This window comes from Panthera onca, chromosome B3, assembly GCF_046562875.1.
Source record: "Panthera onca isolate mPanOnc1 chromosome B3, mPanOnc1 haplotype 2, whole genome shotgun sequence".
Taxonomy (NCBI): Eukaryota; Metazoa; Chordata; class Mammalia; order Carnivora; family Felidae; genus Panthera; species Panthera onca.
The window spans coordinates 80,381,290-80,405,999 of NC_138344.1; the positions used below are offsets into that span (position 1 = coordinate 80,381,290).

The following is a 24,710-nucleotide window of genomic DNA, read 5'->3' on the forward strand; positions in this document are numbered from 1 at the left end:
GGTTGATTGCTTAGCTAGAATACCTTCTAAATATATTCAAGTTATAAATATTTGGAATAAAGTAAAATCAAGGGGCCTCTTTCTGGCATATTTAAAAATATGATATTTTCACACGTGTAGTTCAGGGCTCTGTTATTTTAGGCTTTTTTTTTTTTTTTTTAATTCATTTGGACTTTATTGACACTTTGATTTTCCTTTACTGTCAGGTTTGTAAAAGTACATTGATTGGAAAAATGAACTTACCCTACTTAGAATAATAAACTGTTACCTAATGCATATAAGTTTTAACATATATTAAGAGAATAAGCAAATGAACTTAAAGGTCTAAAGGTCTGTGTAAGAATAAAATATTTTAAGTAGAATGTATGTTTTGGGGTAATGAAACTATCCCAAAAGTAGTATAGCCTGATTTTACACTTCATTTTGGAATAATAGTTTTGTACAGAAAACATTTTTTAGTGACTTTTGTTTTTCTTTTTTTCTGCTATCTAATATATCAGTATTCTGCTTCAGAAAGTCATCATTAATTTTGTTTGTTTTCAAATAGGATTTGTTTTTTACTTTATGGAAATTTTCAAATAAACATTAGTATAGGAATCTTCCCTGAACTCTTCACCAAGCTTCAGTACAGAACATCCTGTCATTCTTGTTTCATTATTCCTATTATATTTTTTTATTTTACTTATTTTTACTGAGATAGTTGAAGGAAAGGCTAAAACATAATATTTCACACATAAATATTTCAATTTATAATGAGAAAGATTTTAAAGCCCAAATTTTTAAGAGAGTTGATTATCAGTTATTCAGATGTGAATAGTCAGTGTTTACTTGTTTTCAGAAAAAGGTTGATCTTTTCTTTCTCTGGGCTTTCTTCATACTTTCATCTTCCTTACAGTATTTACATGGAGTATTTTGTATTGATGTTATTTTTTACTCTGCCCCCCCCCCAGTTTTATTGAGATATAATTGACATAGAATGTTTTACTTCTTGATAAGGATCTTGATAAGATCCTTGAGAGCAAGGAATTTTTTTTACCAATCTTTGAATTTTCCATAGCACTTTATATATAGTAAGTATTCAGTTCTTTATTTGAGTGATGTTTTATTATAAAAAACATGTAGTATAAGTAAAGAACAGTGAAAAAAACTAATATACTTTATTTAATTAAAGGGCTCTTGACTTTCCAAACTTAGGATACATTCCAGATTGCATTATTTCCTAATTATTTGGGAACACTTTTTAGCTTCATTATCCCTCTTAGGAATTCTTTTCATTCCCTCACAGTCTACCTCTCTCCTGGTAAAGAGCCACTAGTAAGTACTTAATCCACTCTTTTACTGGTTTACATTACTTCCCTGAGTCTGTTCATCTTTCTTCTGCAGAAGGTGAAAAGGTGGAAAGGGGCGCCTGGGTGGCTCAGTCAGTTAAGCGTCCAGCTTCAGCTCAGGTCATGATCTCACAGTTCGTGGGTTCGGGCTCCACGTCAGGCTCTGTGCTGACAGCTCAGAGCCTGGAGCCTGCTTCAGATTCTGTGTCTCCCTCTATCTCCGCCCCTGCTATGCTCATACTCTGTCTCTGTCTCTCAATAATAAATAAAAGTTAAAAAAAAAAAATACAAAATAGGAAGTTGGGCACATTAGACATTAATGTATTGTACTTTACAGTTTAACCTAGCACTTGTTAAAGAGAAAATTACTCATGACACTTGGGAAAGAATAGGAAGACAGACATTCGGGGGGGGTCACTGTGAAAGGAATTGGGACCACCACAGTAAGGTTTTGTACCTGGGGGGAAAGATTGGGCTCAATTCCAAATACATCAAGGGGAAGTGGGAATTTATAGCCAAGGACCAGGGTAGGAATCAGTGGATGTAAAATTACTAAAAGGAAACATCAGGGATGGAAGAGGATTCTGGCTAAACCACCCTAACAGGATTCTTGCTGAAGGCAGGCCAATGAGATCAGACATCACCTGGGAGATGAGAGGATGAGGAACCTGACCAGATAAGAAGGGTAATCAGGTATAGAAAATGAGAGATTCTTGCTAAACTAACTTAGCAGGATGCTTTTTAAAGTGGGCTGTGCAAATATGGACACAGAAGTTCAGAAGTCAAGTCCTCATTGAAAGAGAGGTCAGAGGAGCCTGAGTAAAGTTTTGTCAAGAGAGAATCTCTGTCACACCACCAATAATGATAGTTATTTAGCATTAACTATGGACAAGATGATTTTGTTATGTGAGACAAAAAGGGAACCACCAGTTCCTAAGATAATGTCTGCCTTTCGGTAGATAGAGTGGGTGTTGTGTAGCCACATGTAGTTAAATTTATGTTTAAGGAGAATTACATATTTTTCTTAATGGGTTACTCTTACAAGGAAATCGCAATAGTGGAATAGCTCATAGTATGGACAAATTACAGACTTTAATTTTTGGAATGTTCTTACTTTCTGAGCTTATTATTCACATAAATGTCCACTAGTGATATTTGTAATAGGTGTCTAAACTGATCTAGTTAAATATTTTATTGTACTAACACAAAAGTTTGTTTAAAGTTCATAAAGTATAAAAACTATCATCTGTAACCTCAAATCCCTTTGCTTTTCTTAACATTGCAAGTAACAAACTGCTTTGAAATAGGCAGTTTCTCACTTACAGAAGTAAATTTTGGAATGATTGGTAGTTATCTCTATCTGTAGGATATTTCTGCCGCTACTACTAGAAGAGCCATGCATTTTTTTAAAAGTGTAAGTTAATGAGACATTTAGGCTCAACATAGAGGAAATAAATGTGATTTTTTTGTTGTGGGAGGATGGTTCATTTTATATTTTGAAGTAAAAAGAAAAGTCATACTAAAAAATATTTAGGGGTGTCTGGGTGGCTCATTTGGTTAAGTGTCCAACTCTTGGTCTAAGCTCCGGTCTTGATCTCAAAAGTTGTGAGCCTAAGCCCCACGATGGGCTCCACACTAGGTGTGGAACCTACTTTAAAAAAAAAAAAAATGGCACTTGCATGGCTCAGTTGGTTAAGTGCACATTACTCTTGATTTCAGCTCAGGTCATGATCTCACAGTTCATGAGTTCGAGTCCCACGCTGGGCTCTGTGCTGACAGTGCAGAGCTTGCTTGGGATTTTCTCTCTCCCTCTCTCTGCACTTCCCCTGTTCTCTCTCGCTCACTTTCTCTCTCAAAATAAATAAACATTTTTGAAAATAAGAAAAAAACAGTCTAATACAATCATTTGTTATTGTTTCAAAAAAAAAAAAAAAAAAGAGTATTCTGATGGATATATACCTAATATTTAAATGTTAGTTTTTTTCTGGGTATTTGTCTCTGATTACTTCTATCTGATAAATTCCTATAGTTGAATTATAGAATCAAAAGGGTGAACATTTCTAATTGTTCTTAGTAAATAATACCAAGTGGCCCTCCAGAAAAGGTACACCGACTAGCATTGACTTACAGTGCTAGTTTCTCTACATCCTTCCCAGACCTTGGTGCATACATGTATGTGTGTATATGTGTGCAGTCTTTTTCAGTTGAATAATTAAAAAAGAGTCTATTGTTCTAGAAATGTTTAAACTAATAGAAATCCATTTTAAAAGTTACATTGCCCTAATGTTCTAAAATTTAGCAGTACTGCAATGGGAGATCTGGGGCAGTTTGGGAACTAAGAGGAAAGAGATGACCAGAGAAGAGACTGCTAGAGATGAATTCTGCCACTTTGATACTTGCAAAGTTTTGAGTACTTTATGACTCTTAAAATCTCTATTATTTTACATTTTTTAATCTGAGTAAATGTTTTAAGTTATAAATAAAAAGAATACGATGTCTCATGTGCAGTTTTCTATGTTGCCTTTAAGAGCTTTTTATGCTTCGTTTCTTGGGCAACATAAGTTTTCTGCATCAAATGGTTTTATACCATTTGAATGATATTCACAGATTTGGAATTTATTTGTGCGAGGATAATTGTACAAGAATGTGATGAATAATATAGCACAAAGTTGCATAATTTAGAAGTTTTCTATTTCACTTTGGATTGTTTGCTAAAATAATCACTCTTTTCAAATGAGTTAACAAATAAATTGCAAGCAGTGGAAACCAGTAGGTTAAAAAAAGTTAAAAGGTGTATCATCTAACTCCAGTGTGTGGCCCTTAAGTTTGTGATTTGAATGAGAAAACTCAACAATAAATGTTTGAAATAGGGAAATTTTAACATTAACTGGATATTACTGTATTAAGAAATTATTATTTTAGTTGTGCTAGTAGTGTTATAGTTTTTTATGAGTTGTTATATTTTGAAAATATATACTGAAATATTGATGACTGAAATGATTTTTTATTGAGGACTTATTTTAAAACAACCTAGGAAAGTGGGGAATAGGTGAGAGTAGACAGGATTTGCCATGAGTTGATCATTGTTGAAACTGAGTGATAGAGGACTGGATGTGTTTTATTGGGTCCATGTGATCTTATTTTCTTGATTTCATTGCCATTAGCATACTGTGATTATGGAAAAAACACCCCTTTATATTTTATTATTTCCTCATCTGTAAGATGTGGATGTTGGATTCATCCATAGATCCCTTTCTGGTATATAATTTTAAAATTTTGGAAATAGATGATCCATCTTATACCCCCTCCCTTTTCCTATCTTTACTTCACTGACAACTTTCCATCCCTATATCGTTGATAATTCCTCATTTCCAATGTGTTTCTGGTATCCACACATTTCATCTTATTAGTTACTTGGCTAACATAGTCTTCAAGATAAGCATTCTTGGGGCACCTGGGTGGCTTAGTCAGTTAGGTGTTATGACTCTTGATCTCACCTTAGGTCTTGATCCCAGGGTCATGATTTCAAGCCCTGTGTTGGGCTCGTGTTGGGTGTGAAGCTTACTTGGGGGGGGAAAAAAAAAGCATGCAAGGAAGTCCACAAACTGGTTTTCATTCACCAGGGTTTTGATAATCAAGACAGGAGCAATTCTTGTCACAATCTCAATGCTGACTTCAGCATCAGATTATCATCCCAAGCCCAAGGCTGTAAAGGGCAAATTAGAAATAGTCACTATAGACCAGCTGGCAGTATAGAGTAAGTGGCTAATTCTAGGAGAACTAAAGGGAAAAAAAATTTTTTATAGCTGTTTTAGGTGTAAAGCTGTATTACTTTGCTTAGATTGTTTTTTAACTTCTGTGCACATTCTGTTTCAGTTTGTTTTTAAGCAATTACATCATCAGAGATAAGATTAACATTGTTTTTATTCAGCCTTTTCCAGTGACTAAAATCATAGAACATAACTATGGTCATAAAACCAGTAAGGGTTTTTAGAATCCTTTTTTTTTAATTTATTTTTTATTTTTTTCTCCAAATAAAATTTCTAGTTCATGTATCTAAATTTGAGGATTTTAGAAATAGTGATACTTAATGTAGGATATTCATGTTTATGAGACTTTTATCTCTCAAATCTATGTCTATAGTAAGGCTTGCTGCTAATAAAGATTTAATGCTAACCCACACGATAATGTTTTACATTTTATTTCTAAAACAGTTCCCAAAAACACTGAAAAATGTTTGGGAATATTTTGTTTGCTTTTGTTTGTTTTTAATGTTTATTTTGAGACAAAGAGAGCATGAGCGGGGAAGGGGCAGAGAGCGAGGGAGACACAGAATCCGAAGCAGGCTCCAGGCTCTGAGCTGTCAGCACAGAGCCTGATGTGGGGCTCGAACTCAGGAGCTGTGAGATCATGACCTGAGCTGAAGTCGGACGCTTAACTGACTAAGCCACACAGGCTCCCCTATGCTTGGGAATTTTTTAAACAGTTAATGAGTTTTTTATTTGATTATATTTCATTTATATCTTTTATTGAGCTACAGAAAATTTTTGTGTTTCTAAAGATGAGTAAGGTAACATTTGTTGAACAAAGAAAATTGTATGGTTTCCTTCTGATGTTTATTCTTTGCTGTAAGCTGCCACAGGTCAGTTTGTTTTCAGTCAGTAAAAGTTGGTTAGTCTTGTATATAAATTATTAGTAATATAAAATTGATTTTTTAAATGATTAACTCAATTCAAGCCTTCACTTAGGCAAAGAACAAAACCTGGATATCTCATAGTTGGTGACAAAGAACTCAGAAGTTTTACTGTTTCTTATGCCTTTCCTTTATCATTCTCTACGCTTGAAGTTTTCCTTAATCACTGACAGTATGTGAATATCCTATGGTGCAGCAGTGGTAAATGATTCTTTGGGTGTTATGTGGTTGTAAAGACCAGACAAAAACAACTGTCCCTGGGCTCATGAACTTCTAAAGTATTCTGCTAGAAAGAAATTTTTCTTACGTTATTTAATGACCTGTTGACTGGCAGGTTTGTAGGTATTGCAGAGCTATAAAATACAAACCAAAATTTAGTTGTACCTTTTAGAAAAATCTCATTTTTATACTGCAGGAGGATTTATCATGAGATACTGATAGAAATACTCAAAAATTTCCAAGTATTTTCAAAAATATAGTAGTATGACTCTTATGACTTTAGTCATTACATAACATCTTTCCTGAATTTGTCTCCATTGTACAGATCTAGTAATGCAATTCAGGGAGCTCAGTGGAGAGTTGTATGCAAGTTAAGAAGTTGGTATAAAATTAATTTAGTAAAATCTTATAATTTTAATGTATTCTTGCTCCAGGTGTTTTTAAAAAATTATTCCCTCCTGTTATTTTGCAAAGCACTTCATCATCTTTTGTTATTGTTAACTGTAGTTAAATATATAAGGGTAGTTTTTTCTTTTGGATAAAGCGTTTTTATAGATTTAAATCTGCTCCCAGTCATTCTTCAGAGATTGTCATGGCTTAGACTTATTCCTGCATGAATAAGCTCAATTGTATTTGAAACAAAACTTAAAAGGTAAAATTTTGAGCTGCCTTGTTTTTTTTTTAATTCTAAATTATAGAATTCAGGAAGTACATTTAGTTAGATTGAACCTTTGGTGTTTTGTTTATATTAAAAAGTTTCTGGCCAACACAAATAGGGAATAATGAAATAGCTTTAATTTTACTTGGTAAAATCATCTTAAAAGGTTTTTACTTGCTAATATAGAGAAAGAAAAAAGAAATGCAAATTTTCTGTCTGGGCAAAGCAGCATTTTCCATAGTGATAATCCATTTTAGCAACAAAATATTTTATGTCCTAAAGAAAGCAAAACTTTTGTAAAATAGTAATGTGTTTGTTATCTACATTTAAATAATCAGATTTAATGTTGCCTTTGTTGTATGAAGTCTCTAAGATACAAAATATTCTTTACAGAACATCCTGTACAGTTCACAAAGGAAATCGGTTCAAAGTGGGCAGAATATCATCCCAGTGGGAATGCAGTTTGAACAGACATAATAGTCACTTAGTAAATTTTCTGTATTCCATGTGTTGTTATGTTAAAATAATGATAAAAATCATCAGATTGAAATGGAACAATACTATTTCGTATCCCAAGGCATGTAAGCATGTCAAGAGGCAATCTTCTGCCAATATCAGTGTTAAACATTCATGTTCAACGTGAAATTTACTCTGTAAGAAGACAATGAAGTATGTCATTGGAAATTTGGAGTTTATCCTAGGCAAAACAAAAATGGTCAATAAAATTTGTGTGTATCCATTTCCCCATTTTTGGAAGAGCACAAGTATTTTTTTGGCTTAGAAGAATATAAATTTTTTTCTAATGTTTATTTTTGTGAGAGAGTGAGTATGAATCAGGGAGGGGCAGAGAGAGGGAGACACAGAATCTGAAGCAGGCTCCAGGCTCTGAGCTGTCAGCACAGAGTGTGACGTGGGGCTCGAACTCGTGAACCACAAGATCATGACCTGAGCCGGAGTCGGATGCTCATCCAACTGGGCCACCCAGGCTCCCCACTGGCTTAAAAGAATATACATTAGAAATGAGAGACTCTGAGTTTCTTCAAACTTTAAGTTACTCTTCTTATTCTTTTTTTTTTTTTTTTAATGTTTATTTTGAGAAAAAGAGAGCGTGAGTGGGGGAAGGGGCAGAGAGAGAGGGAGACGGAGGATCCAAAGTGGGCTCTGTGCTGACAACAGAGAGCTAGATGTGGGGCTCAAACTCATGTACCAAGAGATCATGACCTGAGCCAAAGTAAACCGCTCAACCAGTTGAGCCACCCAGATGCTCCTAAGTTACTCTGTTGAAAGAAACTCTTACTTACTATCTGCAGAAAAGAAATGGGGGGGAAAATGGGATTCTTACTTTATCAGAAGATTGCAATTACTAGTATTAAAAAACAAACATCCAACAAAGTGAAAAGCCCAAACGTGTTTATACTGAAACCTGGTTACACTTTCACATTAAAAGGACCTTTTGATTTAGAATTACATATTTTTTTTCCTAGAAACTTCAGTAGTGCCAAGGATATTTACATCTATGACACCATTCACTGAATTCTTAATTTTAGAATATGTTTAATCAAAAAGTAAGCATAGTTAAATGTGAAATGGTTTGGTTGTTTTGTTAATAGAGAACAATTTTGATTATTTTTCTAATATTTAACAAAATATTTATGTTTTCTACAGAATCTACCTGTTACTCGTATTTTAGACAATCTCATGGAGATGAAGTCAAATCCTGTGAGTAGCGTATAATATTGTACTTGTAAATTCGTGAATGTATCAAACTCAGTTTATGAAAGATAATAAAATCTGAGTTCATTGTGCACTTAATCACAGCAGACTACATGAGGGAAAAAAAGAGTCCATGTTCTCCAAGAGCCTGTTTTTAGTCATTATCACAGGTAATGAGAATTGGTTTTCTCAGCTGCTGTAACTATTCTGGCCAGCTCTCATCCAAATTAAATGTAGATTATATTCTTCATGTATAATTAAATGTAGATAAAATATATCCTAAGGAGCAAGTTTCTGTAAATGACAACTAGTGAGCATCAATTGATGTAGTATAAAGAGTACCCGAGCAATTTAACTTTATAAAATTAAATTAGGAGAGAAGTGAAATTTTTAAGTGCATGTGTTCAGATAGCACTAAATTCTTTTGGGCTGAAAAGTAAATTGAGAGAGATAAATTGTTGGATAGATAGACCGATAAATATTCTTAGCATTTACTGGGTTTCCAAGCTAAAAGAATGTGAAAATCATCACAATCTGTTTCATAAAACAGCCCATCCTGTTTCTATGGCAGCTAGAATGCAGTTGTCACAAGAGTCTAGAATCAAGAAAGGCAGCATCAAAACCCTAGTTTGGATTGATCTGGATCTCTGTATAGACTTGGCAGCAAGGCTTAGGATCCCGTGCTAAGAATGAGCAGAATCTTCAGATCAATGTGTCACTTTTTGTAATTGTTAAAACATGGTTATAATATCAAAGGGAATTAACAAAAACTTACTTAAAAATCTGCCCATGTGGAAACAAAGAGTGTAATAAAAACATCCCCCAAAGGGGTAACTACAATTATGAAAGTAATGAGAGAATAATTGTCTATAATGTTAAGATATAAGGGATTGGATTCTTCCATCTAGGAGTTGATACAGAGAAAATGGTATACAATGTAGTAACAATAGACTTTGTTAAAACATCCTAGAATATATGAAGTAATAACAATTCTTGAAAAGCCTGAAAGCCTGAAAGAAGTATATACTTAAAACTAGTTATCTTAGAGAACAGTAAGTCATAATAAGCTATAAATATGTGAGAGATATTATCCCAAACACTAAAGATTAAAAATACGAATAAATGCAGAATTTTAGGCAGATGCCAAATCTATAAGGGGTTAAGGAAGTTAAGTTTAAGATACTTTGTTGCATGACCCTAATCTTGAAGTTGAGATGATAAATAATGATGATAATAAAGATAATAGCTAATATTGCACCCTTTTATGTGCCAGGAACCATTCAAAACATTTTTCACATTTCATTGAATTCTTAATAGAACCTTCTAAGAAAATACTATTATTTTCATTTTATAGATGAAACTGGCACAATAAAATTAATTAACTTGCCCAAGGACACAAAGTTAATAAATGGCAGAGCTAAGCAGGCCACATTTTTCACCACTATGATATATTGATTAGGGCAAAGAAACATGCCTTTTATGGAATCACAGAGGTTTAGAGTTTAAGGAAACATTAGAAGTAATTTGAACAATTAGAAGTAATTAGTAATTTGAACAATTAAAGGAGAGGAAACCTTTAGAGATGTTAAGTGACTTATCCCAAGTCACACCATTTTTAATAGCAGAATTGGAACCAAAAGCCCGCTATTCCTGTATTTCTGCCTGCTACTCATTCTCATATACACATGCTTTCCACAATATTCTGTCATAGATACACGGATAGCTAAATTTGGGGTCTTATTCTAATGTTCCTCTACGTTGCATAAGTTCCTTTATTAGTTCTTTTGACTTTCACTGTATAACTGAAGGCACATTACTACAGACACATTTTTTAATTAGAAAAAGTAGATTTTTTTCTGTTTTGAACGCATCTGTTCATCCATCTGCTAGATGAGACAGCTGCCTGTACTTTCTCTTCTCCTTTTCCTGTTCCCAGATAGACAACTTGATTTGGAGCATTGAAGATAGTTTAGCAAAATACCAAAGAGATTAGCAAAGTGTACTGTGTTAGACTTAGCTAGTAGTAATCTTGAATGTATCTTATCTCAAAGGCTTGAAAATGCTATAACCTAATTCTAGATGAATTCTTTTTTTTTCTTCAAGTTTTTATTTAAATTCAAGTTAGTTAATACAGTGTAGTATTGGTTTCAGGAGTAGAATTTAGTGATTCATCACTTACATATAACATCCAGTGCTCATCACAAGTGCCCTTCTTTTTTTTTACTTAAAAAAAATTTTTTTTTAATGTTTATTTCTTTTTGAGAGACAGAGACAGTGTGAGCAGGGGAGGGGCAGAGAGAGGGAGGCACAGAATCTGAAGAAGGCTCCAGGCTCTGAGCTGTTAGCACAGAGCCTGAGGCAGGGCCTGAACTCTCGAACCATGAGATCATGACCTGAGCCAAAGTCAGACACTTAACTGAGCCACTCAGGAACTCCCACAAGTGCCCTTCTTAATGCCCATCACCCATTCAGCCTATCCCCCGCTCACCTCCCCCCCCACCATCAACCCTCAGTTTGTTCTCCATAGTTAAGAGTCTCTTATGGTTTGCCTCCCTCTCTGGTTTTATATTATTTAATTTTTCCTTCCCTTCCCCTGTGTTCATCTGTTTTGTTTCTTACATTCCACATATAAGTAGAGTCATATGGTAGATGCATTCTAATCCCTTACTAAGTGTTCTCCTTTGATTGTTTTGACTGGATAAATTGAAAGAAGGGATTAAGACAGTATCACATAGTTTTCATCTTGTAAATCTGGCTGGCAGTGGCTTTCTGGAGCTAAGTGTTAAAGAATTCTGATGCAGTTTTTGAGTTCACTGGAAGTTCTGTAATTGGTTAAACCCTGTCCACCACTGAGTACAGGAATAGGTGGTGGCAATACATGCAGAGCTTATCACTGATCAGGTTGGGGTAGGGCCATCCACACTCCAGAAAAGAACAAATTCCTCTGGCTGACTGTGCTATGGAAGGAGAGAGAGGCAGAGATTAGGAAGTGATTACAGTGGCATCTGGGTAGCTCAGTCATTTGAGCATTCCACCCCTGCTTTCAGCTCAGATCATCATCCTGGGGTCGTGGGATCAAGCACCACACTGGGCTCAGCACTGAGTATGCAGCCTTCTTACTATTCTCTCTCTCTCTCTCTCCCTCCCTCTCTCTCTCTCTCTCTCTCTCTCTCCCTCTCCCTCTCCCTCTCCCTCTCCCTCTCCCTCTCCCTCTCCCCCCCTCCTTCTCTCTCCCCCTCCCTCCCCCTCCCTCCCCCTCCCTCCCCCTCCCTCCCTCTGCTCCTTTCCCAGGCTCTCTCACTCTGTCTCTAAAATAAAATTTGAAAAAAGGAAATGATAGTTACAAGCAGTAAAACAATACTTCTCAGCTCCTTTAATATCAAGAAGCTAGTTTCTCCACAGTCCTTTATCTACAACTTCTGAAATCTACAAAGTTCTGAAAATTGGAAAGATGTTGTATAACTCACTTGGTGGCAAAACCGAATTTTAATTCAAGTTGAGGCTTGAATTTATCCTACTTTATGTTAATATTCATATACTTAGCTATAGAATATCAATGTGGTAGATGATGGGGTGGTACCCGCTGGGAATGTTACATACACAGTTTATGCATTATATTAGCTATCTAAAACTTTTTAAATTCAAAATTCCAGAATACATCTAACTTTAAATGTTTCAAATAAGATTATGAACCTGTTTTGGCTCATCTGTATATTCAGTAAAATCAGGGCTAAATAATAAAACTCTAAAATAGAAAACAAGACAAAATAATTACTTGGTTTATAAAATGGTAAATTTTCAAGAAATAGTATAGTAGTATAGTATAGTAGTTAGAAGCTTGGGAATTGAAGCTAGACTTCCTGGGTTCAGAGTCTGGAGTTCCCTTACTTACTAGTCGTATGATCTTAGGAAAGTTCTATAATTTCTCTGTACCCCATGTTGCCCATCTGAAAAAAAAGAGGTAAGAGTAACTACCTCACAGATGTTGTGGGGTTTAAGTGAGTAATTTCATCTAAAGCACTTAGAATAATGTTGGGGCACCTGGGTGGCTCAGTTGGTTAAGCGTCCGACTTTGGCTCAGGTCATGATCTCATGGCTCACAGATTCGAGCCTCACATTGGGCTTTGTGCTGACAGCTTGGAGCCTGGAGCCTACTTTGGATTCTATGTCTCCCTCTCTCTCTCTCTGCCCCTCCAACCCCCCCTCAAAAATAAAAATAAACATTTAAAAAATAATAAAGCATTTAGGATAATGTTTAACATGTAGTAAGTGTTCAGTTGGTGGTGGTGGCACACATTTAATTAATCTACCATATTAAAAGCTTAATGAAATAAAATACTCAAAGCCAAACCGTAACTCTAAAGAGAAATCAAGTTCTGTTTGCTTTTTTTAATAGGAAACTGATGACTATAGATATTTTGATCCCAAAATGCTACGGGGCAATGACAGGTAAGCAGCTCTTGACTTGTGTAATTTGTTTATAGGTTTCCCCACCCCACCGAGAATGGAAAAATTGATTTTTCGTTACAAATCAATAATTGCTTATTAAATATTCAAACTATATAGAAAACTGGTAAGTGAACAGTATGTATAATCTCATTACCTAGAGATAATCATTGCTAATTGTACTTAACATTTTGGTTCTTTTCCTTTCAAGTATATACACTCACACACCAAAAACATACATTATATTTTAGTTGTTTTGGTTTTTCTTAATGACGAGATGGCAGTATTACAAAGTGTGTGGGAAGGGGAATATGAATAGTATGTTTTTAAATGAATATTCTTACTGAACCGAAGCAAAGGTGGGAACTTTATGTTGAATACCCAGTTGTTGGATTTTTTTGTTTTGTTTTTTATATGGTCCATAAAATCCAGGCCCTATGGATTGTTATAAATATTTTATGGCAATGAAATACTCCACAAGTAATTTCTCTTATTTTGTAACAAACTTGGTATGGAAAGTACTTGTTTACTTCATTATGGATATTATTTTTCAAGGTTTAATTCATGGTAGTTTGAAAAATAGCCTACAAGACATAGAGAAAGAATAGAATTAGGAGAAGAAAAAACCTTCTTAGGATGATCTTTAACACCAAAATTTGGGTGAAACTGGTTTCTTGCCTACATCTTATGTTTGGGATCTTTAGAACTATGTTTCTGCTTTATCCCAAGCTTTTGCATCTTTGTAAGATAGAATTGATAATCTAATCACTAGATAGATGATGATTAGATTGTTTTGGTAACTTAAAAGGTTCTTTCCAGAAATATTACCAGAGTTGCAAAAGCAGCAGCTAATAACACTGGCAAAAGAATTTAAGAAAATAAATTACCAGAGAGAGAGAGAATGAGAAGTGACAGCTAATAGGTATGGGGCTTCTTTTGGAGGTGATAAAAATGTTCTGAAATTAGACAATGGCGAAGATTGTACAATTCTGTAAATAGACTAAAAACCACTGATTTGTACACTTTGAAATGGTAGATTTACAACTCTTTTCCTATCTTGATACTCTCCAGTTCACAGCTTACATTTTAGTCTTCCTTGTATTTGCATATGGCTAACAGGTAGATATGTTTTGCTTCTTAAAAAACTACTGAGAAATACCTTAATTCTCCCTGTAGTTTATGCATAATAATGAGTATTAGCATTGATAAGACAGAGGAATTCAGTTTCATTTTTAATAGATTCAGCCTTTGGAGCTATTCTGTCACAATTAATCTTGGTTATTAATAACTAGTAATACTGTGCTATTTAGGTCTCACCTCCTTATTCCATCCATGTCTACTCTCAGAGGAACTTAAAACACTCCAGAAGGAAGTTAAACACTGATGAGGTGTTTCAATCAGGTGGACTTCTGGCCCTTTTTATGGAATATTCAGACAGGCCATAGAAATGAGGAAAAGATGATAGAGCTGTGGAATCAGCCTTTAAATAATTAAGGAAGGGATAATAGCTCTCTCCTCTTGGTTGACATTTTCAAAAATCTAAGCTCTTTTTATAGCCTGTTTTAGCACTGAAAACATATATCTGACTCACAAAAGCTTTGAAAAATACCTTTATTATAAGATATCTTAGCACCAAATAAGTTTTTTTAAAACATAAATACAGAAATAGTGCTTAATATATATAATGATACATAGTGGTATACATAAATACAAAGAAATGAGCTACAGCAAAATGGAAATACCTCCTCCCATATCCCCTCTAAATTGTTATCCTTCCCCCACATGTGTTGACATAGTTTTTTCACAAATGTAGATACTGACAAACTATGAAATTATGTTGAGTATCGTAAAATTTTATGTAATTTACCACTAAAATAGGTACTTTATCAACTTACCTTATACCCAGATTTTATTCCTTATGAGAGCTGCTGCTCAGTGTTGACTTCTCCCTTTCAGTTTTCTCCTAGAATTTTTTTTTTATTTATTTTGAGATGGACAGAGAGAATCCCAAGTGGGCTGTGCACTGACAGTGGGAATCCCAATGTGAGGCTCAAACTGACGAACCATGAGATCATGACCTGAACCAAAACCAAGAGTCGGTCACTTTACCGACTGAGGCTCCCAGGTGCCCCTAGAATTTTATTTTAAAGCTAACAGATTGCCCTACTCCCTTTTAGATACTGACACATACACTTCTTCTAGCATATTCTTCTGCATTCATTTTAAAGTTAACAGATTGCCCTACCCCCTTTTAGATACTGACACATAGACTTCCAGCATATTCTTCCTCATTCACTATTTGGATACACAAAACTAAGGACAAGCCTCAAAGAAAGCGAAGGAGGAAGGATTGTAAATACATTTTTATATTTAGTGTGTGTGTACATGCATGTATTTCCATATGTCTTTCATCTGTAATGAAAGCCTCAGGTGAAATTTTCAGTATCATTTTTCTTTGTTACAGCTCAGTTCCAAGGAACAAAAATCCATTCCAAGAGGTAAGTTCTATATAAAAATTCTCTGCCTCTAAAAAGGAAGGAAGATGACCAGTTTGAACCATTATCTTCATCTTAAACATGGCTTTATTACAGTTACTTTCCAGTAATCTTGATACATCCAATTCTGTGTACCCAAGATTCTTTTTAAAAAATTATTAGTAACTATGTTTTTCTGATGCATGAAACTACTTAAAAGAGTTTAAGCTTAGTAATAACTGACACAGTCAGTGGACATTTGGGCTGTTTCCCATAGTTTGGCTATTGTAGATAATGCTGCTGTAAACATTGGGGTTCATGTATCCCTCTGAATTAGTGTTTTTGTATTCTGTGGGTAAACTCTTAGTGGTGTAATTGCTCAGGGATCATAAGGTAGTTATTTTTTTAACTTTTTGAAGAACCTTTTCCAGACTGGCTGTACCAGTTTGCATTCCCACCATGTATGAGGGTTCCCTTTTCTCCACATCCTCACCAATACTTGTTGTTTGTGTCGTTGATTTTAGCCACTCTGACAGGTGTAAAGTGATAGCTCATTGTAGTTTTGATTTGTATTTCCCTGATGATGAGTGATGTGGAACATCTTTCATGTAAGTGTCCATTGACTGATGATAAAAAAGATGTGAGATAAAGATACATGTGTACACACACACACACACACACACACACACACTGAAATATTAGCCATTAAAAAGAATGAGATCTTGCCATTTGCAATGACATGGATGGAGCTAGAGATTATTATGCGAGGTGAAATAAGTCAGTCTGAAAAAGACAAATATGATCTGATTTCACTCATATGTGGAATTTAACAAACAAAACAGATGAACACAGGGAAAAGAGGCACAGAGAGGCAAACCAAGCAACAGACTCTAACTATAAAGAACAAACAGATGATTACCAGAGGGGAGGAAGGTGGGGGGATCGGTGAAATAGGTGATGGGGATTAAGGAGAGCACTTGCTGTGATGACCACTGGGTGATGTTTGGAAGTGTTGAATCTCTGTATTGTACACCTGAACTTAATATTACACTGTATGTTAACTGGAATTTAAATAAAAAGTAAAAAAGCTGATACAAAATTAACAATTCACAGAAAAAGGAGTCTAAGACTGTGGTAAAAGTTTTATATGCATAGAACTTGCTTCTAAAATTGGATTCCAAATTTGTGAAGATACTGTGACTGTGCTTTCATTTGAAATACAATAAGCTTCTCAATAAAAATACAGTGAAGAACATATATTGGAGATTATGTAAATGCTAATTTTGTTTTTCCTACCTACAGTAAATAACCTCAAATTCTAAAAAGCCTTCTAGAGAAAGCCCTTTAGATTTATTTGCTATTACTTAATTGTATGAAGAATGAAGTCAGTTTTTTTCTATACTTTTTGGAAACACATTTTTTTTTTAATTGAAGTAGCATCAGGTACTTAGGATGTGACCTTTTGCTAGCTTCTATTTTTTTTACCTAAGTTGTGGAATATGCTCCAAACTAAAAGCCATGTTGCTTGAAAGTTAAAATACTGATTTTTTCAACTTACCTGTTTCTTTTTCTGTTTGCATTTTAGGCAATTGTTTTTGTGGTGGGAGGAGGCAACTACATTGAATATCAAAATCTTGTTGACTATATAAAGGTACGTGTTGGCCTTTTAATTCCTTAAGCATTTGGTATTTCACAGTTCCGTGTCTTTAAAATGCTAGCATTGTCTGGTGGCTCTTTTGATTCTCAACCCTTTTTCTAGAGGTAGTTTAAAAGTCCTTATATATATGGAAAAATGCCCATATGCTCATTGTTTTCCTATTCCTATCATGTTTCTGGCCTAAAATTATACTTGATCTGGAAAATAATGTATCTTACTGATGTACTTGGCAGCTCTCTATCCTAATTTGACTTTACATGTTTAGAGACTTTAAGTAAGCTCCTCTCCCAAAAAGTCTACCTTAGTGAAATGATTTAGCAAACCCACTTCCCCGAATAGTAAGCACTTTGCCCCCATCCTGTTGACTTAAATCAGCTACACACTTGGAATGTCTGCTTTTTCAGCAAACAGGAGGTAGCAAATTAGCAGTAGAGTGCTAGTCAAAGCCGACAGGAGCAGCAGGGACTAACAGACAACTAAGCAAAAGGATATGAAGAGCAAAAATGCCATTTAAAATGTAGGGGCAATAGAATTATCAGTTGTTGGAATGACATTTTGTAATCTTCATTTATTTGCTTAACATTAAGTAATGATCATTCCTTATGTTCTATGTTATGTAAGACTTTAAAAAGGTGGAGATTTTGGTACAAGAGGAAAAAAAAGTCACAGATCTTTAAAACTATCAGGCACAATTCCTGGGATCCTATTTCAGTTGCAGAGTACATACTTCAGAGTGTGAACCACCAAGATCTACGTAAGATGCTGTGGTCTCGGGGGAACATCCATCTTGTACAAGGAGAGGTCTTTGATACCCTCCTCTGGTCATATAGTCAAAACCAGGCTGCATGAGCAGGCTCAAAAGCAGTAAACCAAGGAAACATAACAGGAACCAGGTGCAGACCATTAATCTGTACTATTTCTATAAACAGTGCTGACAAACTAGTTCAAGTTGTCCCCTAATCTATCTGTGACCCTTGCAAGGGACTATATTAATCACTAGTTGATCTATTTCATTTAGGTTTGGCAAAGGGTTAGCAATATGAGTGTTCCAGGTGTTCCCAGGGATAAACAAAGGGCTGCAACAGACCAGCTGAAATTAGTCCGTACTTCTATATTCCACACACCCCAGTCCTGGTTAAGCTTTCTTAATTAGACTTGTCAGCATTCTTCTTTCTGCATCTTTTTTTTAACATTTATAGAACAGAAAAACAAGAAGGATAAACATCAAAATATTAATCATTAGTGGAGTAGAGTGGCAGAAATGCAGGTATAACTTTAAAGAAACATTACAGTCTGCCAAATACCGCAGACTTGTTTTTATTCATGTATAAGCTTCACAACTTACCTCTTTCTACTATAGAAATTTTAATTTTGTGAATTGTATTAATAAGTTGATGCTGTGTAACAGTTATCAACTAAGTGTAGTTTTTTGATCAGTTGCTTTCATCAGAAGAACATCAGACTGTCAATGATAGGTATGTAAGCCCTTTATCTTTTACTTGGTCTCAGTTTCCTAAGTATTTTTCCTTGATTATTATTCCGCACCCACAAAAACGTGGTGTGGAGGCAGTAGGACACAGGCTACTATGACTAGTCAGGCATGCAGAAGACATTTTAAGTTCCTGTATCCAAGCACTTTTCTTAACAGATCATCACTTAGGTTAATAGTTATACACTGGTCTTTGGCTCTGCTGTTGAACGAATTATTCTGTATGCATTTTAGTGGAAATAGTATCCTAATTTTGCCTCCCCAGAGGGATCTTCTAGAATATACAGAACCTGTAAAAGAAAAAGGATTAGAATTATTCAGAGGATTTATCCCCTAGATGTTATTGGCGTCATCACGACATGAGTACCTGCAGATTAAATCATTCTTTAAACTCCTGGAAACCATCTTGGACCTTCAGCTTCAAATGAAGGAGGCAATTTCTGCAGGCCTTGTGGGCATGTGTAAATATAGCTCAGAGTGTTATTCTCTTGCTCTTGGCCTCTTACAAGGTACAGAGATAATGTTAGCTTTCTTCTTTTGTATTATTCATTTATTGGCTCCTTTTTTTACCCAGAATTTGGCCCCTGATTTAGAAGACTGTCAGATTTAGCAAAGATGACTGATCACTAGTGCTGGCAGCAGTATGAGACTGGCCAGTGCTCTCCCCTTTGTCCATTCCCAGAGATGTCCATTCCCAGTGAAGTAGGGGTGGATAAGTGCACGCTTATAGGACTCTCTGGTCCTCCCACTAATCCCAGTTTAGACAGGTGGAAATAGAAACAGCCCTTTACATCACTCCTCAAATTAGAGGTATTGTTTTGGTGTCATGTTTGCAATTGATCCATGTCCCTGAACTACAGGATCAGGTAGAGAAAAAAATTTTTTAGAAATGCAGAATAAATTTTTGTCAGTTCCTGTGTTATTACCTCTCTTCATCTCTCCCTTACTTCCCCTGCAGTATCTCAACAATCTATCCACTGTTGATTTCCCCCTTTAATTACATTCCTGTCATATTTTAACACACATTCCATCATACAAGCCACAGAAAGAGATGTGCCCAATTTAGAAAATAAGTTTTTCCAAATGTTCCAATTTTCAGTCCATCTACTTTGTGTTTGGTAAAGTACATAAGTCAGTCTATTGTATATGAGGCTTCTTAGCACACTTGTTGAACTGCACCTGCAGCAACATGGGTTTCTTTATCAAATGATATATAAAAAGGGACTCTAAATTGAAACAGTTTCTGCTGAGGACTCTAATAGAGTGTTAAAGGTGTTTGCTTCAGTAACCAGATGTATAGATCCAAAATCAGTGTCTATTCTGGATGAAACCTGCTACTGTCCACCTGGAACCATAGGTCATAGTCCAGTGTTATTCTGTGTAAATAGTATGTTTTCATTTCATATCTTAGGTATATACCTAGGAGTGGAATATCATGGGTCATCATAACTTTAATGATTAACTATTTAAGGAATTGCTAGACTGTTTACCAAACTGATTGGACCATCCTGCATTCGCACCATTGGTATATGAGGGTTCTGATATCTCCGCATTATCGCCAGCACTTGTTATCTGACTTTTTGATTCTGACTATGCTAGTGGAGTGGGATAGTAACTCATTGTGGTTTTGATTTGCATTTCTCTGATGACTTAAGACATCAAGTTTATTTTCATGTGCTCATTGGCCATTTGTGTATCTTTGGAGAAAGATACATTCAAATCCTTTGCTCTCATTTTTAAAATTTGAGTTATTTTGCCTTTGTATTATTGAGGGGTTTGGGTTTTGTTTTTCTTTTTAGGAAGAGAGAGAGTACAAGCAGTGAAGAGGGAGAGAGACCGAAGAGAATCTCAGGCAGGCTTCATGCTCATTGCAGAGCCCTAAATGGGGCTTGATCCCATGACCCTGGGATCATGACCTGAGCTGAAATCAAGAGTCAGACACTTAACCATCTGAGCCACCCCAGTGCCCCATATTACTGAGTGTTAAGAGTACTTTATATAATGGTCTGTGATCAATTCTGAGTTAATTTTGCATATATTATGAAGTAAGGCCCAGCTTTCTTCTTTTGTATGTGGCAGTCCAGGTTGTCCCAGCACCATTTATTGAAAAGACTTTTTTGTTTTTCCCTATTGAATAGACTTGGCAGCCTTGTTGAAAATAAGCTGACCATACATGTATGGGTTGATTTCTGGACTTTCAGTTCTGTTTCATTGATCCATAGATCTATCCTTGAGCCGGTACTATGCTCTGTAGATTACCATTGCACTGTAGTAAATTTCATACTCCAGACATGTGAGTCTTTCTACTTTATCCTTCTTTTTCAAGATTGTTTTTGATTTCCTGGATGCCTTACACTTTGTAGGAATTTTAGAATCAACTTGTCAGTGTTAGTCAGGATTCTGACAGGAATTGCATTGAATCTGTACATCAGTTTGCAAAGTCTTTTCATCTTAACAGTGTTAATTAAGTCTTCTGATCCATGACATGGGATTTTGTTCTCTTTGTGTGGATCTTCTTTATTTTTATAATTTTTTGTTTGTTTTTGTTGGTTTCAGAACATAAGCTTTTCAGTTTTCATTAAATTTATTTCTATGTATTTTTATGCTATTATGAACAGATTTTTTTTTTTTTAAGTTTATTTATTTTGGGAGTGAGCGAGTGAGCACACACTGAGTAGGGGATGGGGAGAGAGAGAATCCCAAGCAGGCTTCTTACTGTCAGCACAGAGCCCAACATGGGCCCCAAACCCAATGAACCTTGAGATCATGACCTGCGCCTAAATCAAGAGTCAGATGCTTAATCAACTGAGCCATCCAGGCGCTCCTGAAGTTTTTTTCTTAATTTCATTTTTGGATTACTCATTGCAATCCAATAAAAATGAGTTTTTGTGAATTGATCTTGTGTCCTACAACCCCAGTAAACTCATTTCTTAACTGTTACGGGTTTTTTTTTTTTAGTATTTTTAGAACTTTCTGTGTAGGAGATCATGTTATCTGTGAATAGAATTAGTTGAACTTCTTCCTTAGCCTATCTGGAATGGTTTTTCCTTTTTCTTGCCTAACCACTCTGTCTAGAATCTCCAATACAATGTTGAATTGAATAGATAAGTAGCAGACCTCCTTATCTTCTTCCTGATCTTAGGGTCAAAGCATCTAGTCTTTCACCATTAAGGATAATGTTAACTATGAGGTTTTCATGGCTTCCCTTTAAAGCCATTACATTTTAGTAGCTACTAAGCCACCCAGTGTAATTATTCTCAAAGTTCTTTTTTTTTTTTTTTTTTTAATCTTATTTAGTGTTAATGTTTCCTTTGTTGTGAATTCAGGAAGAACTGGGCTAGGTCTAGGTCTTTGACATTAGAAACCCATATCAGTACAACTGTGTAGTATGAAACAAAACTTATGGCTATGGCTACAAGAGTGGAGAATTATCTGACTTGGCCTTTGAGTCATACCGGTTCACACTGGGCCAGTTTTGTTGGGAAGGCAAAGAAAATACTACAGTAATTCAAACTGATCAAGTTAGCAATGATGTTAATCTAGCTCATAATGTAACTGCTATTTGGTATAACAGTGATGTATTTGATAAAATTAATTTTAAAACACTCAGTAATATTAATGAGGATGCCTGATCATGACAGTTTTATTCAAAATAGTATTAGAAGTTCTAGCCATAACAATTAGGCAAGAATAAGAAAAGGCATCCAAATTAGAAAACTATTTGCAGATGACCTATAGAGAAAACTCTAAAGATTATCAAAAACTGTCAGAACTAATAAATTCAGTCAAGTTTCAGGACACAAAAATAATACCCAAAAATCTGTTGTGTTTCTATACACTAATAAACTAACAGAGAAGTAAAAAAAAAAAAAAAAAAAAATCATTTACAATCACGTTAAAAAAATAAAACCTGGGAGTAAGTTTAATGAAGAAGCTGAAAGACCTGTGCAGCGAAAACTACAAGCCATTGGTGAAAGAAATTGAAGACACAAATAGGTGTTCTGTGTTTCATGGATTGAAAGAGTCAATATTGTTGAAATACCCATATTCCTCATAGCAATCTACAGGTTCATTACAATCCCTGTCAAAATTCCAAGGGCATTTTCACAGAAATAGAACAAACAATCTTGAACTTGTATAGAGCCACAAAAGACCCTTAATAGCCAAAACAATCTTGAGAAAGAACAAAGCTGGAGGAATTACACTGCCTAATTTCAAACTATAGTACAAAGCTACGGTAATTAAAACAGTGGAAGAGAATTGACAGAACAGAAATAAACCCATGCGGTATATGGTTCATTAACTTAAAACAAAGATGTCAAGAATATACAATGGGGAAAGGACAGTCTCTTCATTAAATGGTGCTGGGCAAACTAGACAGCCATATGCAAAAGAATAAAATTCAACCACTATTTTACACTAGATACAAAAGTTAACGCAAAATGGATTAAAGAATTAAACCTAAGACCCCAAATCTTAAAACTCCTAGAAGAAAACAAGCCATAAACTCCTTGACTGACATAGGTATGGGCAGCGATTTTTTTTTTTAATCTCACACCAAAAGCCAAAGCAACAAAAACAAAAATAAATGAGACTACATCATAGTAAAAGCTTCTGCACAGCAACAGGAACCATCAACAAAATGAAAAGGCAATATACTGAGTGGGAAATATATTTGTAAATAATGTATCTGGCAGGGGGTTAATATCCAAAATATACAAAGAACTTACACAATTCAACACCAAAAAAATTAATAATAATCCAATTTAAAAATAGGCAGAGGACCTAGACATTTTCCCCAAAGAGACACAGATGGCCAACAGACACGTGAAAAGATGCTCATCATCATTAATCATCAGGGAAATGCAAATCAAAACCACAGTAAGACTCACCTCACACCTGCTAGAATGGCCATTAGCAAAAAGAACAAGAAATAACAAGTGTTGGCAATGATGTGGAGAAAAGGGAATACTCATGCACTGTTGGTGGTAATGTAAATTGGTGCAGCTACTGTGGAAAAGAGTATGCAGATTCCTCAAAGAAGTAAAAATAGAATTACCATATAATCCAGCAATTCCACTTCTAAGTATTTTTGTGAAGAAAAAAAACACTAACTGGAAAAGATATCTGCACCCTCAGTCATTGCAGCATTGTTTACAATAGCCAAGATATAGAAGCAACCTAAGTATCCACTGACAGATGAATGGTAAAGAAATTATGCACACAGGCATGCATGCACACTGAAGTATTCAGCCATAGAAAAGAATGAAGTCTTGGTATCTGTGACAAACATGGATGGACCGTGAGGGCATTATTCTAAGTGAAATAAGAGAAAGACAAATCCTGTATGGTTTCTCTTTTATGTGGACTCATTTAAAAAAAAAAAAAAAACCCTCTCAGATACAAAGAACAGACTGGTGGTTGCCAAGAAGTAAGTGGGAGAAATGGATGAAGGGGATGAAAAGGTTAAGAAAAAAAAAAAAAAAAAAATGAAATGTACTCTTAAGCAAAGACTACACTTTGAAAAATACAAGAAAATTGAGGCACCTCGGTGGCTCAGTCAGTTAAGTGTCCCAACTCTTCAGCTCAGGTCATGATCTCACGGTTCATGAGATTGTCAGTGACAGCACAGAGCCTGCTGAGGATTCTCTCTCTACCTGTCTCTCACATTAAATAAATAAACTTAAAAAAAAATGAAAATCGTTTGTGATTGAAATATAGAACATACTGGCTATACCACAACAGTGTGTATCTAAAAGATGCAATAGATAAATGACACTCTAGTGGTCTGCCAAGAATGAACGTGTTTGACAAAGGCTTTTACATCTCTCAAGAGAAGATGTACTAGGAAAAAACTCCATAGACAATTGGCCTTTTGAACGTACTAGTAGAGCCAGCTGCAAAATGAAACCAGTAGCCAGTCCTTTGTCATAGAAATAACTATCTTCTTAATTTCTTTACTTTTGAGAGCAGACATTTATGTGTGGAAACATATTTATTAAAGCATAAGTATAGTTTAGAAATTTATAATAT

At 35.1% G+C, this 24,710-nt stretch overlaps 1 protein-coding gene and 1 long non-coding RNA gene across 2 annotated transcripts in view; one reads left to right on the top strand and one right to left on the bottom strand.

Moving 5' to 3' along the window:
- The window catches only part of SCFD1 (sec1 family domain containing 1), a 114,226-nt gene that overhangs the window by 83,525 nt on the left and 5,991 nt on the right, over window positions 1-24,710 (top strand). Inside the window, exons 20-23 of the mRNA XM_060619425.3 lie at window positions 8,564-8,617; window positions 13,008-13,060; window positions 15,522-15,555; window positions 17,117-17,182. Of these exons, the coding sequence (XP_060475408.3) occupies window positions 8,564-8,617; window positions 13,008-13,060; window positions 15,522-15,555; window positions 17,117-17,182 (207 nt within the window). The remainder of the gene's footprint in view (window positions 1-8,563; window positions 8,618-13,007; window positions 13,061-15,521; window positions 15,556-17,116; window positions 17,183-24,710) is intronic.
- LOC132669515 (uncharacterized) lies at window positions 10,648-15,080 on the bottom strand. Its single transcript, XR_009606135.3, has 3 exons — window positions 14,953-15,080; window positions 12,504-12,558; window positions 10,648-11,568 (listed from the first exon to the last, which is right to left on the bottom strand). It is a non-coding gene; the product is annotated as an uncharacterized LOC132669515 (long non-coding RNA).